Genomic DNA, 17,876 nt, shown 5'->3' with positions numbered 1-17,876 from the left:
AACCCTCGGCAGCAGGCTATAATATCTCAGTAAGCGGTATTTATAGTATTTACCTGGGTGAAAACTATTCACTCTCAGATTCTGTGGACTTAAAAGTCAACATTTCGAGAATCCCTTTGCTCTCTAAAGACATCATCCTAAAAGTATTATTTCAAGTTCAATCTTTTCATCAAAAAGTCCCCCTTCATTAAAAAGAGCTCATTGATCTTACATGAAATTACTACTGCAAGTGTACAAAATTAAAAGTTTAAATGTAAGTCTCACATATCTTTCATCCTATCGCTTATAAACTCTTTTCATGGATCATGGGGTGTTCGGTGGTTGACATCAACATTAGGACTCTCGCACCCTTGAGGGACGGGCAGTATAAATAGATGCAAGTATCAACTGTTCATCAGACCCACCGCACCTTCCTCTTTGCACTGAATTACCTTCAAGATTGTGGTGATGGGCAAAGGTCTAGGTGACTGTATTGGTTTTTAATCAGAGCCCTCTAGATTGTGTTATGAGCAAATGACAACTGTAAACCATTGTACATGTTTTTCACTCCCTCCCTAACGTTAAGTCCACCTAGAGATAAATCTATTTAATATTTCAGTTCTGTTTAACTTTTTTAAAACAAATTCTTCGTAATAGTTGTAAAATATATCTGAGCTCAAACTAGAAACCATAGCAGCGGGAGAGTGCCTGTGTAAGTCAAATCACACATAATCGATTACCTTTCTGCGCTACCACAGATCAACATCTTAAGTTAGCTGTTTCACTTTTAATATAGAGACCAATTTACTCGTAATTCTATTGCTCTATGCTCAGTATGTGTTGGGGCCTATTTTTATATGGACGCCAGTGGCACAGTATCCATTCGATGCAAGCATCATGCAGAACAGCAGCTTTCAGTACGAAAAGAACAGGAGATTTTGGAATCTTCAAAAGATGTGATGGATATGAATACCATGATCTGCTGTAGGTTGATAATCCTAATACATGTTAAATACTATTACGGAAACACATTTTTACCTCAAAATAATGCAACCCAGTTCTCCCAGGACATAATCCCCTTGATACACTCATGTTATAGTTTAGTAATTTACCATCATTATATGCAATTTTAGACAATAAAAGTTTTTGGATGTGTACATTTTAGTAAACAGATTTCAAAGTACACTCTGGGAAAAGCTGTGAACAAAGTATTCTCAAGATTTATATTTAAATCTACGAAAAGTATCTTTTTTAAGCAACCTTTTGATAAAATGTTGATGATTCTTTTGTGTTATCATTTTTTACTGTGAAACTGTTTGACAGACGGAATATTGAAATATTCAGCAATCCTGAACATGAAAATGCACTTCCTGCATTTTATTGGGTAACCCAAGTTTAAAATCAGCACACTGTTGCACATAATTAACACTAAATCATGTTATAGGTGATTCAGGAACATTACTGGTGTTGTAAAGGGCTACATTTGTGTTATTGGCTAGCCAAAAGCATTGGTTTGCAGGTAACAGCGGTGGGCGCAGTGGGGGGTGGGGCCGGGACTCGACATAAGGAAATAAATTTCCCTCAACGTCTGTCGAGTCCTACCCCCCCCCCCCCCCCCACCACCCCATGGCTCTTACCTGCAGGAGGTCTGCCTTTTTCCACTTTAGTAGCTGGCTGCTTGCCTCTGTAGCTAATCACTGTTTATTGACCTGCTGCCGCTTTGAACTGGCAAAAACGATTGTTAACAAAATGTATAATAGCCTTTAACTACAGTAAACGTCTTGGAGTGCCACTTGCTTATAGGATATCATGGTGTTCTAAGGAGGTGGGAGGACACTTCCGCAGTAGTACATTGCATTGGTACTCCGAGTGCCAAATAATAATAATAATCCACATTTGTAAAGTGCGAACAATCACCCGTAAGGGTCTCTAGGCGCTGGGGGCCGTTGGGAAGATTAAGCAAGCTATTGTCCTGAGTCACAAGGTGCTGGGCTAATCTGCCGCTGGCACCGGGAATCGGACCGGGATCCCCAGATTCCAACGTCAGTCGCCCCGGCCGCGGCGCCACACCTCTTCTAAGTAGATCTTACCTACAGTAGACAAGTATAACCAGTAAAATGGCTAGAGGTCTTTGCACAACTTAAAATCTGAAGCCCTCCAGTTGGATTGAGCCCTTTCACGTTCAATAGAATGAGTATCCATGAGGTTTATCTCCGTTACCATTAGAGGTCAAGTGACCATTATCTTTGTGGTGAGCGTTACATTGGCATTGTTTACAAAGGTTGATGCAAACATGCATTTGATATGTTGTAAGGGATACAACAAATCAGAATAGACTCAACACTTGCAGTGGTGAACATCACATGGAAGTATATTGCGCTCACTCACACTGGCAAGAGATCTCAGATAGCGACGCTGTAGACACACTCTTGAATGACTTCCTGGACTCACTCATGGATCCTGCAGACCAGATTCAACCATGGTCAGGAGGTTACTCAAAAGCTGTCATGACTGAACACTAGCAGCATGAGGCTCCAACTAAAGCCCTGACGTGCCACCCTTTGCCCAGTCACTTTATGCAAAACATCACTTTTATTACTCTTTGCATTTGTTTACTCGCAGTTCATTTGTTTTATTCTTCACTTTGCTCATTTGTTTTTGCTCTTTCCTTGTTTTATTTTATTTGGTATTCTTTGTTAACTGTATTCTATTGCAAATTTTCAAAATAAATGGTTTAGAAAAATGTTTGACCACTGGGGAATCACTCAGCTACACTCCTTCCTCTTTTCAACTTCCCGGCTATTAATGCATCCATTTTATCTGGTGTTTGGTGAGGCAGCAAGACATAGCAGATTTCCCAAAAATCATCACATAATAACAACAACAATAGACACATGGCATGCTTTCCTGTGACTGTCATGCAGGCTGGAATTGTGGTTGAATCCACTGTTCTGCGTCAAGTGGAAGTCACTGCCTGCTCTCATCTCTCCGCCGGCAGTCCCAATAGATGTTAACACATTCCCACCTTGTTACATCAGCAACACAATTAATGGTATTTTCACATGACAGGGTTGTACCCTGTTAATCAACGGGGGCCAGAGTCATGCCACATTTTCAGAATAACCACTGACATTGCTAGCGATAGATTAATATTACTGTAGGCGACAGCCTTATGGAGATTCCAAGAGAGATACAACTAGACACCAAGTTACAACAAACAGAGAATTCACAATTTTGGCAGGGGTCTGGGATGCACTCAAATAGCAAACTGAAATTTTGCCCACTGGTTGAAAAAATCCTTACACCGGGGCTGACCCACTCCCATTTAGAGTCACTGAATGCAAATTGATCTCAGTTGGATAACCTGAAAATCCGGCTGGCCCTGGGCTAATGTTGGACAGCTCTGACAAAGGGTGTAACACAACTTACCTTTCACTGGTTTTCAGAGGCGGTGCAACTGGTTGGGTCTGGATCTGAGGTTGGATTGGTATCACAGGGTGGGTTGTTATGAGGGGCTGCGTTTGGATCAGCGGCGGGGTTTGGATAAGGGGTTGAATGGGGATTATTGGTTGGGGTGGGATCAGTGATTCTGGAGTCTTTTCCTTGACCGGGAAATCCTCCGTCACATGCTGCTCCGTGCTTTCAACTGGGAGGTAGCCTAGGTCCTCTGGCACGCAGACTTTATCCTGCTCCACCGGCTCTGGTTCATAGATCTGGTCTTCCACAAGGTCTGCTTCTGCCTTGGGGTAGTCCTCATCATATTCCTCACTGTAAGCATCGTCATCTGGGTCCCATTCTGGAGAGTCCTTTCGATAACTGACCGAACTGTGGCAGGAATGATAAGAGTCCCGGTCGCGCTCATCAAAATCAGAACCCTGCAAGCTTTCTCCATCCGGGTCAAACTCGTCACTTAACTGAGAACTGCCTTGACTCAGTTCAGCTGATGAGGCGTAGCGGCTGCTTCCCGTTGGGCTTCAGCAGATTGAACAATGAAACAAAAAAAAAACAAAAAAAAGAGAGCACATTAAAGCAAGCCTTATATAGAGGAGAGACCCTGCAGTTTGGGGACTAGAAGTGCATAGGGAGTGCCACATTGCATCACATCATTTCACAACAAAACACAACATTGTAAACCACATAGCAGGAAAAGAGGGTGTTTATTTACTAATGATTTATCACCGTCAGTGCATACACTTGAGGATACATGGAGTTGATGTCACAAGAAGCCATGGGACCGAAGTTTTCTAAAATATGACCTACCTTTCCAAATGTTAACAGATTACTGCATCCATCTGAGGTTCCCTGTCAACCCATCTGACCGCTCTTCACCCAAGTTCCAATAGGGGAATTTATCAAACACAGCCATTGCTGTTCTGGACTGAGAAAGCAGACCTAACTCCCTCAGGACAACCCTAGATGTGGACACTTCACTTGCCAGCACAAGGGAGCAACTACATTTAATGGTTTTATCATCCATGCCAATGGTGGACCTTGGAATGCTCCTCAGAAGTTCCTCTCCACCTAAGCTTCAGCCACCCAACCAGTCACTTTCTCCGATCACCTATAAAGGCCATTATGTGATATGCTTTATCTAAGGTAAGTCATCAATGTGTAAAAGTATCTATAAACCTTTTTCCACAGCCCCACATACCATATAAAACTATCTCAACACCGCCCATCTCTCCTAAGCTCACCTCAACCAGACAGGCCAGTTCTTCTGACAGTCTGCTACAGATCAGCCACATATACACACCATCTCTCAACAATCCACCACCTAAGCACAATTAGCCCAGTTCCTTGCAATCTCTGCCCAGATCAGCTGAAACCCTACCTGCCGTACAGTCACCTACCCCGGACTTATCTCAACTTGGCCAGTCAGCCAAGTAACCTGCTAGTCCTCCAAGTCAACCACCATGACAACAGTCTTCTGCACGATGCAGATGTTTTCACTGCGCATGAGCACGAATGGCCGCACTCTATTGAGGCTCCGCTGGCTGAAGGACCTACTCCATCATTCATCCGGACCTCCCAGGGGCTTCCTATCCCCCCCTTATTTTCTTACCTTTCTTCTGCACTGCTGCTGCCGTGCGGCCTTGATTGAGCCCGGGCAGCATACTCGAGTGGCTGTGTGGTGGGGCTCATGCCCGACCACTGCTCCCGCCAAGTTCTCGGGTGGCTACGAGGGCGCTGCCACTGCAGGCACCAGTCCCAGTGATTACCACCTGCTGGGGGTGTCTACACCGGAGGTGCCCAGGGGTGTGGTGCGACAGCCGTACCCCACCCGTGCGGCACTACGAGTTGGACTCGGCGCATGGAGCCAGCCTCGGTCGCAGCGCCTTCTTGGGGTGGGGTCACCACAGCCAGCCATCGCTTCTTGCCGCGGGGGGCTTGGAGCCCCTTAAGTGCACTCATGCCTCCTCTGACTATCTACTTGGGTCCTGGTAGGCTGTTGTGGCCCCTTGCTGCTACCCATTACAGGGCCGAATATCTGCCAGAGACTGCCGGCGAGTGGCTGCTGACAAGCGGCTGGGGCGCACTGGCTGAGACTGCTGCCATTAACTTTTTTGTCTCTCTGCTTTCTGCCTCCTCTCCTGATCTCTTTTTTTCCTTCTTTTGTATTTCTCCTTTTCGGTCACCTTCTTCTTTTTCAGATTTTTTGTGACTTTCTTTCATTCTCTTTCTGCTCCTTTCCACTTTTACCTCCTATCACTTTTACGCCTTTTTCTCAGCGTGTCCCCATCGCTGCTCATCCCGCGCAGCCCTACCTCACCTCCCTCTAGCGCAGCTCTCCCGCTTTTCCCGCCTCCCTGCTGTTCAGCTCTACCCTTTACGCTACTCAATGGCCACTGCAGCGGGCACACACAGCAGGGGCGCCGCCGGTGTACCGTAGGTGCCTGGACCGTTCCCAGCACCATGGACCCTGGTCTTCAGATCATCCACCACTACGACAGAAGTACCCTCCACAACTTCAACATCAGACACCACACCGCCTGCCGCCTGGGATCGCTGAATGATACCCAGGGCCCCTTTTCATGCAGAAACTGCAGCTGCACCTTCGCCTGCCACCGCACACCAGCCCCACCCACCTCACGATCGACAGATATCGGACAAGACTACCTCAGCTGTAGCCTGCTCAGCACATGCTCCCTCCACAAACACGCAATGGAGATCTGGGCCCTACTTGACTCTGTCCACTCCGACATCGCCTTTCTCACAGAAACCTGGATGAACTCTACCTCTGCCCCAGACATCACCACTGTCATCCTGAACAGTTACAAGATCATTCACGATAACCGCTTCAACAAGCTGAGTGGAGGCATCGTCATCGTACACAAACACACGCTACGCATTGCCACCCACTCAGATGACCACACAACTAACACGGAGCACCTCCATTTCCAGGTTCAGATCAACCTGAAAACTACCCTCCACAGCACCCTCATCTACAGGCCCCCCGGAACCCATCCACCTTCAGTGACTCCTTCATAGACTTCATCGCACCCCACGCTTACGCCTCCTCAGACTACATCCTCCTCTGTGACATCAACTTTCAACTCACCAATCCCAACGACAAGAACACATCGTCCCTGCTGGAAAACCTCGCCATTGTCAGATTCGGACAACGGGTCAACTCTCCAACCCACTCTGGGGGACGTAGCGTCTCTCTGACAAGATTTTATCAACGTCCCGCAGTACCACCTGTTCATACGCTATAATTTTATGGTCAATCAAATGTGTTGGGGGATTGAACTTGGATGGCGGTCTCAGGCCACTGCACGAGAACACAGGTTTATGAGGGATTTTGGTAAAGTAATGTTTTAATCTGACCTTCCTGAAAAACTGTTGGAGTTCCATTCTTAGATTGAAGTTGTCAGGCATTGTGGTAGGAACAAAAGATAGCCCTTTTGATAGGATTAGTTGTTCACTCGTGGTTAATTCATAGTTGGATATATTTATGATGGGGTTATCAGGTTTGTGTGTTACCACCTGTAGTGTTGGCGTCTCGTTTTGGTACTGCGGGACGTTGATAAAATCTTGTCAGAGAGACGCTACGTCCCCTATAACATCACTAAACTTGAAAAAGATGCCCCTGCGACCTTGAAAAACAATAGTAATATTGTAATCAAGCCCGCGGATAAGGGTGGTGCCATCGTTGTTCAGAGTGTGGACAAATAAAAAAGTGAAATATTGTCACAACTATCTGTGGGTGGAAACTATACCCTACTAAAATCAGATCCAACCAAAAGAATTATTCCGTCTATTACAAAAATCACCACTCGAGCACTTGAGGATGGAATGTTTTGATTTAATCGATTCTTGTGAAAATATTGGTTGAAGACCATTGTATTTGAATATTGTTGAAAACCCAGGTCTTTTGACTCTTTGGGTCACCCCATTTTTGATAATGGTTAGCATCATATATACAGCACCACCCATCATCTTCCATCAACCTCTGCCATATCTCATCAACTCATATGTCACACCATTTCTCAGTTCATCTCGTGGGTTCCAATCTAAACCATCACATTTTCCTAACTCCCCACCCAGCATCTTTCCTCAACTCATGTTCGGCCCTCTCTGCAGTTTCCACCTGACATAAGCACTGTCACCATTTCCCACACTTTCAAGTTCAGGCAAAGTCATTTCTTTACAATTTCTCATCAGTTCTCAGGGAAATACATATTCGGCACCTGATAACCTCAAATCCAAACCAGCACATAATTCCAGCAAATCCACATCAATTCGTACACTTGTGTCCCAACCCGCAATAAATGCTATCAACTATGTCTGGTAAGACTCTTGAGACCCATAACGGCACTGACGCCATCTTCAATCATCTGCATTTTCCTTTACTCAATTCTGCTTACACCGTCAGCAAAGTTGCATCGAATTCTTCTCACTCTTCTACATGCATTTCCATAAACTCCCAAAAACCTTCCTACACTTTGCCCGCCATGTCTGCTTGATTTTCTTCAAGCCCTATACATCTCTTCTTATGTACGGTTTCAACCCACTTAACATTGCGCTGCACATTTGAAACTGACCTGCTTAATCTCTTTCTACCGTGCTTCCAGATCATCTGCTGGTTCAATAGCATCTGTCTCTGAACCTGCAAACTGTTCTGTCGCACTGATGAACTTCCAAGTCAGGTAAGTACGCAACTTCACCTCTGCTTGACTCTGGACCATTTTGAATGGATTTTTCCCCAATAGTGGTGATGGAAAGGAGATGCATAGTCAGAGGAGGAAGGTCCCAATGTACTTGGCTGATCTGGGAGAGAAAACTAGCCCCATTGTGAATATAGGATTCCTCGCATGTGTCTTACTTAACACAAGTGTAGTAGCTGTAAACATCTGAAAGCTGGACTAAGCGTCCCCTGATGAATGTAATACACCATTCTATCAAAAGACAAAAACAATGGATAAACTGGGGACTGAGGAGAGAAGAGGGAGAAAGGCTATAAAGGTGGAATCAGGGGAAGGACAGAAGTGAAGCACAAGAGTAAAGAGCTAAAGAAGAAACAGGGAAGGTTAAAAGATATCAGAAGGATTGAAAAAGAAATCTCATCCTTAGAAGCTAAGGAGTTTCAGAGAGGGAAGATTTGAGGACTCCATATTAGGAAGTGGGTGTTGTGAATGGCAGAGGGAGAAATGCCAGAATCTAGATATGAAGGAAAGACCAGAAGTGTGGAATAGTAGAAGAACTCAGAACAATCTAGGACAAGGGGGATTCTGAGGAGAAGACAGGAGAAATGGGGGAGAGCGTAGAGTAGGTTAAAGGATGTAAGAGAGGCCAGGATCCAGTATCTATTATCTTGTACAATGGGTGTAGGTTTGACCCATTGGAGAGGGCAGTCGTGCCTGGCCCCCAGAATTTAAAGAAGTTATGAACAGAGACTTCATAATATTTCTGTCAGATAAGGTGTTTCAACCCAAAACATTCCAAATTACATTTGGTCTGTTAGTGCTCAGGACATAAAATATGTATGTTAGAAGACCAGATTGAACCAATGACCTGCTGGAATCTCAGTCACTAAACAAGAACACTTGAGTGTGCAAAGACTTGCACCATAGGAGAGAGTGGATCAGTTGAACAATTATACTAAAGGAGACATTGAGGAGGGGAACTATATAGCAGCAATGAAGGGTATAGAGGAGAAAGAACTGATAGAACTCAAGGAAAACAACATTAGGGCAGCAGGCAACTTCATAGAGGCTTCAGAAACTCCCCGTTCGTTTATAGCTTTTTGCAAGACGTTTGGTGGAAACTCATAAAGATGTCCATCTCCTGTATGTCTCTTAGACACCTAGCCATCATTTCCTTTGTCTCAACTGTCTGCCCTTCTCTAATCTCCCCAAGACAGTAGTTGTTCAGTCTCCTGCATTAATGGTCAGTGAAAGCCCCAGACCCGTTCTTTCCCTTTTCTGGTATCCTCTTTCACCCTCTGCTTTTTTCTGACATTAGGGAACTGCTTAAATAGATACAATGGCTATCTATGCTTTACCTTTAATTCAAGTGGTTGCAACACACTTGCATATTTGTGCATCATTCTGTAGTGCTGGAGGTCATTTCCAAAGGGTACGGCAGCATGCAGGATTCACTGAAAGAATCCTTACTGACAAGTTCTTTTCACACCCACTCTGACTGCCAGTTGAAAGGGGATACACCTGCTGAATATGTGTAACTTCACTCCAGATTGTTTGAATCTGTAACTCTAACTTATATGGCATGAATTATTGGGCATGGCAACTATTTACCTATGACTAAAGATGATTGGCTGCGCTTTGAAGAACTACAGAGAAACGTATTTTGACCCAATCTAGCCTGCTGATTCACTGTGGTCAAAGCTGTTAAGATGCCCATACCTGAGGTGACTAACATCAACTGCAACACCAACAAACACCTTCACCGGAGTACTTTAAACACCAAAGCCCACACTGATAGAGCATTGCCATGCAGCCAAGAGAAATGAAGGATTCAAGGCGAGTGGTTCTTTTTTTTTGCTGGTAGTCGTTCCAAAAGAGCCCCACCACACAGGGGCACCAGGCACAAGGTTCTGGTTTAGGGACAGAAACATTTATGTGTCCCGGCAGGAGACACAGACGCAGGGAAACATGCATACATACAAGAACAGCGTCCAGCCCTGGGAAAGACCGATACCATACCCGAATCCCAATTGTCAAACCACCAGCACCGACTTTCTGATGCTGCAAAGAATGTCTCTCTGTGGTAAGCAGCATATAACTTTTGTTTTGAAATGCCTATGTTTTAATGATCTACAGCTTGAAAATTAGATATCTTTAACGAGGAAGGTAAGTAAATGAGAACCAGTTTTTTTACACTCACGGGCTGAATGTGCGTCTGTGTGTGAGAGAGAGACCTTTGAAGACATGTCAGTGTTTGTATCTGAGGGAGGGTGCCCGGAGAGAAATGTGAATGTCCGCTGATGCCACTTTCTCGGTTTGTGAAGAAGCGTGAGTACATGAGAGAGAGCATGTGAATGTCAATGTGTGTTTGTGTGTGTCTGTGTGTCACTGTGGTTGTAAATCAGAGTGTGCTTGGGTCTGGATGTGTGTGCACATACATGTCGGCGGGTATGTGCGCCTGTGTATATGTTTGTATGAATGTCTGTGTGCGCATCTGTGCTTGTACACCAACGATTTCAGCAGAATCAATCTAGGTTAAAATCTAAGATGTGGGCACATAGGTGTTCAGACTGGTGCCAGCACCACCATGCAAAGTTTGAAGACATTCCTGGCACCCCTTAATAACCGCCGGCAGATCTACTTAATCAAAAACATTGAACAGGCCTTCTCTCCAATATTCAAATGCAATAACTAAATGAGCTATGTGGCAACTCAGCATCTGCACATCTCTGCCTTGCATTAAACAACGGGGCGACCATAGAACAGTGGGGTAGGACTACTTTTGGTATTTGGTGGTATGTAAAGTTACCCGTGTTTGATTGCGTGCACCTGCTGACCTGTATTGCCACTTTCCTTTCTCTTTCATCTCTTAATTTTTCATATTTTTGCAATTATTCTGGTGTTTTGCCTTTGGGTGGACCTTCTATTGACACCAGACTGACAGCATGTGGATGCGATGGGGAGATGTCAGATAAGATGGCGTAGACAGGAGGAGGTCCCTGCTGGTAGGCATTTATTTAAGCAATGAGGATGGGGATCCTCCAAGAAAGAAGATGAACACTTGAAAACAGAGGGGTATCTCCACATAATATGTGTGTATGTGATGCTTGCGCCGGAAACCAAGGTTGAGAGGTCTATCACATTGGCCAAAGGTTTACACAGATGACAATCTAAGTTTTTCTTTTTCAAAGCTTGCTTAAGTGGGTTAAGGTCTTAACCCTGCTTTGGCCGCAGGATCACAAACGACATTGAGAATGAATATTTGAAGATTATGAAAGAAGATAAAATGATCAACATGGCACCAGGTTAGATCAACAGCTGGTTCTTCTTGATCACTCCCATTCCTGCAGAAAGTGCCATACGGGTGTCAGCAATTACTGTGCAATGGACGATTGTGCCAAGAGATAGCAAGGTTTGCCGGGAGAGTGGGGAGTCCCCAAAAAGCAGCAGACCAACAGAAGAAAAATCCCAGAAGACAGCAGTCCATACTGTCATAAACATCTTGCAAGAGGTCATCAACCAGTGGTCTCAAACAACAAGAGAAGCTTCTACTTTCCTGTCTCTACCCTCTCCGAAAGATCCCTTACCATTGAAACTATTGCGTGGGATATCTTTCAGTATTCTTATTTAAATCCTGTGTGTTTGTGTTCGCAGCTTCTAGTATTCCCCGTTTTCATTGTGTTGTTTGAAATAAAGACTTCTTAAAATTTGATTTATATGCCTTATGTAGTCCTCCAAGAAGTCTCCTAATACACTCTCACTTCGTTTACGGCATATAACAACTATAAGCTACATAGCATCCTATGAAGAATCAGGTGAGTGCACAGATGACCTCTTTAGGATTTACAGAAGTGTTCTGTGTACACATAGAATGTGCTCTCTGGCATCATCACCTTGTAAAATTTAGGATCAAGTTATAATCTAATGGGATTAGATTGCCACAATCTGGAGGGTTCAGATTGAACGAAGACAGTCCATCTCAAAGGCAGTTACCTGCAAGGATTCACTCCTCAAAATTACAAGCAGTGGTTTTTCTGGACACCTATACTGAAAATCTCGGGAGAATAAACCAGCCACCCCACTGGGAGGCAGAAATACTTGTCATGAAAGAGGTATAAAAGAGTGACTTTTGAAGGTAGGCTCCCAAGCTCTAGCCTGGCAGACAGTGTAATATTATAAAGTACGAAGTTGGGTAGAATACAATGGGGTCCCTTGGCTACTTCGCCAATGGAAAACAATCTGCTGGAATGGATGGAAGAAGTTCGAAGATGCCAAGAAAGTCCCAAGATACTGGATACAGAGCAAGGAATTTGGATGGGAACACCAAGAAATTGACTCTTTAATATTGTCTAGAAGGAAAGCTAAATTAATCCATGAGAAAAATTCAGGCTAGGATAGCAAAAAACTGCACATGCTCAATTGCACCGTTGGAAGAATAGACCATTTCATAAAGTGAGAAGGAACTTGAACATTGTATGCATTTGGAGCTGATCACTGTTCATAAAGTTAAAAATTCACCGAAAGATCTTAATGGAATCAGAAAATTATTGCACGCCTAAATAAAACAGTGGTAGGAATCGCTCGGCTTACATACATATTGTTGCAACTGAGAAAAACAATTAAGGTGAATTTACACCTTAATTCGGCCTATTTTCCAGTAGGAGAAAATCCATCAGATTAGGTTCAGACATACCATGACAGGCCATATGAAGGTAGGTTTTCTTTCAGAAATCGTAAAACATTTAACCATCATTTTTCTAAATTTCGTTCTTCATATGCGATTATAGATTCAAAAGTAAGTTTTGGTTACCCAAAATACCACCCATCTACTTTACCACCACTCCCCCTTTTCTTCACTCAGTTTTCCCACTGGATAATCCTTGTACATACTGCCAGTTTCCAACAGGACGCTTGAAGCAGGTTAGACTAGTCTAAAACCAGGGGGTAAGGAACGAATTGGGACAAGGGTACGGCGACAGATGTGAGGTGCTGTATTTCGAGGTAAATGGAGAATCTTCAATGCAGAATGGTCTGATGATGTTAGCATCAACAGGTTACAGTGACCTCTCTTTCAATGTGGCCCAATGCAATGATGGTTGCGTGCCCTGCTACTCTGGGTTGGTTCCCCACCCCCCCACGGTATCGGTCTAACCCGGACTGTAAGGGCAACCACAGCACTGGGCGTCACTCACAATGTCTAGCCACAAGGTAGAGACCCACCTATCAGATAGGTCTAGAGACGGTCTGCTCTCGAGCGAATGCTGGCGACTGGTCAGCCTGCTCGACCCAGAGGCAGACTCCAGATCGCTGCGGCCATGCGTGGTAGAGTCTATGCTATTGATGCGTCTGCCAGGGGCAGATGTGGGTGGGACACCAACAGAAGAAAACGTGCAATGGAAATAAAGAAAAACAGTGCCAATGTAAGCAGAGGCCGTCAAAATTAACATGTTAAGCATCAATCCATTTAAAAATCCATAGTGGCGTGGAGGTTTGCCAATATAGATGGGTGCTTCTCCCATCCACATTGCCTCCTCCCAACATTCACCTACAAACTGCTTTCTTAAAAGTACTCACACACAGCTCACCTCTCTAAGCACAATTCAACTCAATAAGCACTGTCATTGGCAAACAGGTACATTAACACAAATACTATTTAACCTTTCCACACTACCTGAACTATCCGGCCTCCACTTTTTCTAAGGTGCCATACAATGTATTGCTCTGCACTGCCTGCTCCCTTGGAGTGATAATCAAATGTCTGCCTTTGAGGAAGGGTGCTCACCTACAGAACATGTTTCAGATGTCTATCTACAGCCTGCTTAGATGCAGAATGTTCATGTATTGCCCGTCTCTGAGAGACAGCCTCCCACTGAGAGTGCTCCTCCACTCACTGTCTAAGAGGAGGCTTTCATTTACTGCATGCCTCAGGGAGATTGCTCATCTACTACTTTACTCTGCTTGACCAAGAAGTCCTCATTTACTGTTTACATACCAGGGAATGACGATCTGCTGCTTGCCTCTCAGGTCCCTATTCTAGGATGCGATGATCTCCACTCCCTCCACCCTCCTAAGAGGCAGTTCCTATCCCCCTTATTCCCTCTCTAGGAGTCCAGGTCTTCATCTTTCCTCATTTAAAGCCCAGGTCTCCCTCCTCTAGCTGCTCCCATAAAGGAAGCCTGAGTCTCTTTCCTAGGATATCTGTGTCCGCCACCTCCCACCTAAGAAATCCTATCTCCTACTCCACACTGTACTATTTCACACGTCATTGCTCTCAATCAGAATCGTCCAGTCTTCCCTTGAGATCCATCAAGTTTGCGGCTGTTTTAACAGTTTCACATATTCTTTTCTTAAATGGCAATGTCTGCAATTTTCCATGCAAAACAGACATGAAACAACAGAGCAGCTGTACACTCTAGTCTACACTGGTGAGCAAATGTGTCTCAAATCAATCATCTATTGAAAGCTGCCTATCTATTCATGCCAGAGAGTCTGCCCAGGCCTGCAATATCCGCGGCAAATACCTCAAGTCTGGTGGTGTTTGTTATGATGCGTCTCTCTGCCTTGATCAAGCTCATTAGAACTGTGAAAGTGCAGTAAGTTGTGCCAAGCAGAAAGTCCACTAAGTGCTAACCATTCTACCCAACAGTATGAATGCAGAGAACTAAGTGTGGCTAGCAGTATCACTGCCGACACAGTCCATAGTGACCAACAGTATATGTGCGGAGTACAACCATGCGCAGCCAACTCTATGTGTACTGAACACAATCACTTATGGCCGCCAACAGGTTCGGTGAGCCGACACAGTTGTGAAGCACAATATGTCTGCTGAGCACAACCATTTAAGACTCAGATCCATGACTGAATGTGCAAAGCATGCATGCTAACAATATGTTTGCGGAGCACAATCATGTATATCAGCTGTGTGTAAATGCATGCCTTCTGAACATGATCCTTTGTGGTTAGGTGAATATGTACCGAGGCTGATTTTCTTCAAATAATCTACTGATGTCAGTATGAAGTATGATGAGTAACAGGCCTTTTTGTGGAAAGATTCAAGTCATTACATTTACCAGAATCATGATTTCTTGCATTGACCCTCCCAAAAACCAAGTTGTCAAGTGACTCGGCCTTAAGAGTGAGATTATAGTGCACTCCTGTTTTTTTCACTCTCACCCAAACGCATTCTGGTTACTGGGGACCTATTTATCTCAATAGTAGGCACACAAGTAGATCCAATATCCCACTGCTTGGAGCACACTTATTAAACTTGGCCTAGGGCACTTGAGAGCTTTCAGAGTGTGGATCTATAGAGCGTTGTAGTTGTGTGTTCACCCACTCCCATGAGGCTTCTGTACCTGATGGGCGGCTGGTCGGAGTAGTCCATGTCGTAGCTCTGCATGGAATCCGTGTAGGAGTCCCGGGAGCTTGCCTGCTGGCCCCTCATGGGATACTGGTGGACAGAGGCGTTGGGCTGGGAGGTAGAGATGAACGGCCGTGGGTTACTGTTACTGTTCTCGCTGCGATAGTCGCTGTCCCGGTCATCCACCGCACTGTCGGGGTCATCGTTATCTGCTCCAGGAGTGAGTGACAAGAAGCGGAGTGATGATCCCACTCAAGAAATAGTTATAAAAAACAAAAGTGCCAAGATAGTACTGACAGACACTCCACAGAATGAAGGCACTGGGATAACTTCTGTAGATGTACTGCTCTACCACCAATCTCTTTACCCAAGGAAAAGGGAAGACTTTACTCAAATTAAACAATGCTCCTTTCTATGGTAGTTGTAGGTGGGGTTGAACTAGCAGTACCTCAATTAGATAATGTGTTTGATTTCTGCAAGCATCATGACCTGTAGCAGACTTCCTAAAACGCCTACTAAAATCTAGAATAAAAGCGTCCCCTGCTGCCCATCTCGCTCTCTCTGAACCCACAAAGTCAACAGATTCAAGCACAAGCCTCCTCTGCTGACCCGGAGAGCTGGGGCAAGGTGCAATACCCGCTTGTTACTGGAATCTACTTACGCTCTGCTACACTTCGGGCATGAAACTGGGTTGACCCAATGCACCTGCTTTCCTATATGTCCATCTGTCTGCCTGCCTAGCATTGGAATGTAATTTCTTCCTGGTTCCAAACATGTATTTTGCTACCTTGGGGGCCTAGCACAGAGCTCCAGCAATGCAATCTTATTCATGCAAAGAATGCATTCTCTGCTTCTGTAAGGGGAATGCAAAACCCGTCATTGTGCCCTGTACTGCCCAAGTGGTCTGTCGTCGACCCAACCAATACCGCTTCATTACTTGAATGAACGTGCGCTCTGCTACCACAAGGATATAACATTGCGCTCCAACAAGGTTGCCCATTAGTACAATGAACACGCACTCAGTAGACTCCATGATCTTTAGTAGATCACCATCACTGAGGTTCCCTTCCCAGGACATCTCAACACTTAGGTTGTACTTGCGCTACCAAGTCAGAAGGCGTTCCATTCCTGAGCTTTCCTTTACCAAAATATTGCTAATCCAACACTTTTGCCAATTTGGTAAAATTGAAGTGAACTCAGACCACACTTCCCAGAATACATTATGTTGATAAATGGGAATAAAGAAAGAGAAACGTGCCATCCCACATGCAGAACTGTACTTTTTTCAATGCTGTTCTCCATGTTGCATGCACTGCTTGGTTCATTTGGTTGACTTTGCCTGACCATTTATTTAAAGGAAAAATGGGGTGTTCTGGTGAAATATTTTCAGGTTCATCTCCAGCTCCATACAGTGTGACCAACACAGTACCCTGTACAGACTCCAATAAGATATGGAGTGGTGAGAGCTTCCTCTGAGACAAAGAGGACATGAGCCTACAGGAAATTTGGCCACTCAGAGTACCTCAGTCCCACCTCTGGCGTGAAGGAAAGGAGTGTCCATCTGCCAGATTGACAGCCGTAAATCACCACCCACACTCCCCTGAAAGTTAAGCGCCCACAGTAATGAAAGGATTGGCTTGAGGTACTTACTTGGTTGGTCTCCCCAGCCAAAGGTATTCCAGTTGCCTACAAAGAAAATGGTCAGAGACATTAAGTAGTGACAAGGATCAGGAATTAAGATTAGGGATCATCTCCCTGCCGGACATGTCTTTATGAACAGTGGGGGGTCTCCACTTAGGTCCTTGAACGCCAGATCCATAACAGGTTACGTCTTTGACCATGTACTGCCCTCCGCTATCTTTGCTGAGTTTGTGCTATATGAAGAGTCCATACAAACTTTCAGGTTTTCAGGATCTCCACAAAAGATAACTTTACATTCAAAGGATCTCATCCAGAAAAAATTGGAAATCCGCACTTGGAGATATTTACCACTGCACGGGGTAGATTTTTAGAATTGACCAAGTTTTCCAAGTCAGGTGTGAAGACCTGTGACAGTTGCAAATTTACATGCAACTTACTCGTGCAAATGCACTTCTTAACTTTTTTCTACCCATGGAAACTGTTTTGCCCCCATAGAATTTCCTTCCCTTCACATTGATAATGTTTTTGGCGTGCTCCCATCTCACTGGGCACACTGGAAAAGGATATAACCCGAATAAATCTCCATAGAGGCGACATTTGTGGGTGTTCACAAACTCACAGGGCAATCCTATTGTTCAACATCCCTTCCCCACTCATGCTAGTAGACGGACTTGCATGAAATGTTTGTTTGCATAAATATAAACGTACAAAACGAATTTACAAGTGCAAAACGAACATTGTGAATTCGA

General features: G+C 44.6%; 1 protein-coding gene across 3 annotated transcripts in view; it reads right to left on the bottom strand.

The window, feature by feature from the left end:
- The window catches only part of LOC147673314 (protein unc-13 homolog A-like), a 182,282-nt gene that overhangs the window by 147,794 nt on the left and 16,612 nt on the right, over nt 1-17,876 (bottom strand). For 2 of the 3 annotated variants that reach the window (XM_086947144.1, XM_086947143.1), the window contains exons 7-10: nt 17,137-17,172; nt 15,482-15,695; nt 13,347-13,472; nt 3,409-3,951 (exon numbers count right to left, since the gene is read on the bottom strand). In XM_086947144.1, the coding sequence (XP_086803270.1) occupies nt 3,409-3,951; nt 13,347-13,472; nt 15,482-15,695; nt 17,137-17,172 (919 nt within the window). Of the gene's footprint in view, nt 1-3,408; nt 3,952-13,346; nt 13,473-15,481; nt 15,699-17,136; nt 17,173-17,876 lie in introns of all 3 variants that reach the window. The other variant, XM_086947142.1, reaches the window with a different exon arrangement.

Source organism: Lissotriton vulgaris, chromosome 12, assembly GCF_964263255.1.
Source record: "Lissotriton vulgaris chromosome 12, aLisVul1.2, whole genome shotgun sequence".
Lineage (NCBI taxonomy): Eukaryota > Metazoa > Chordata > Amphibia > Caudata > Salamandridae > Lissotriton > Lissotriton vulgaris.
This window is presented reverse-complemented; position numbering and strand designations above follow the sequence as displayed.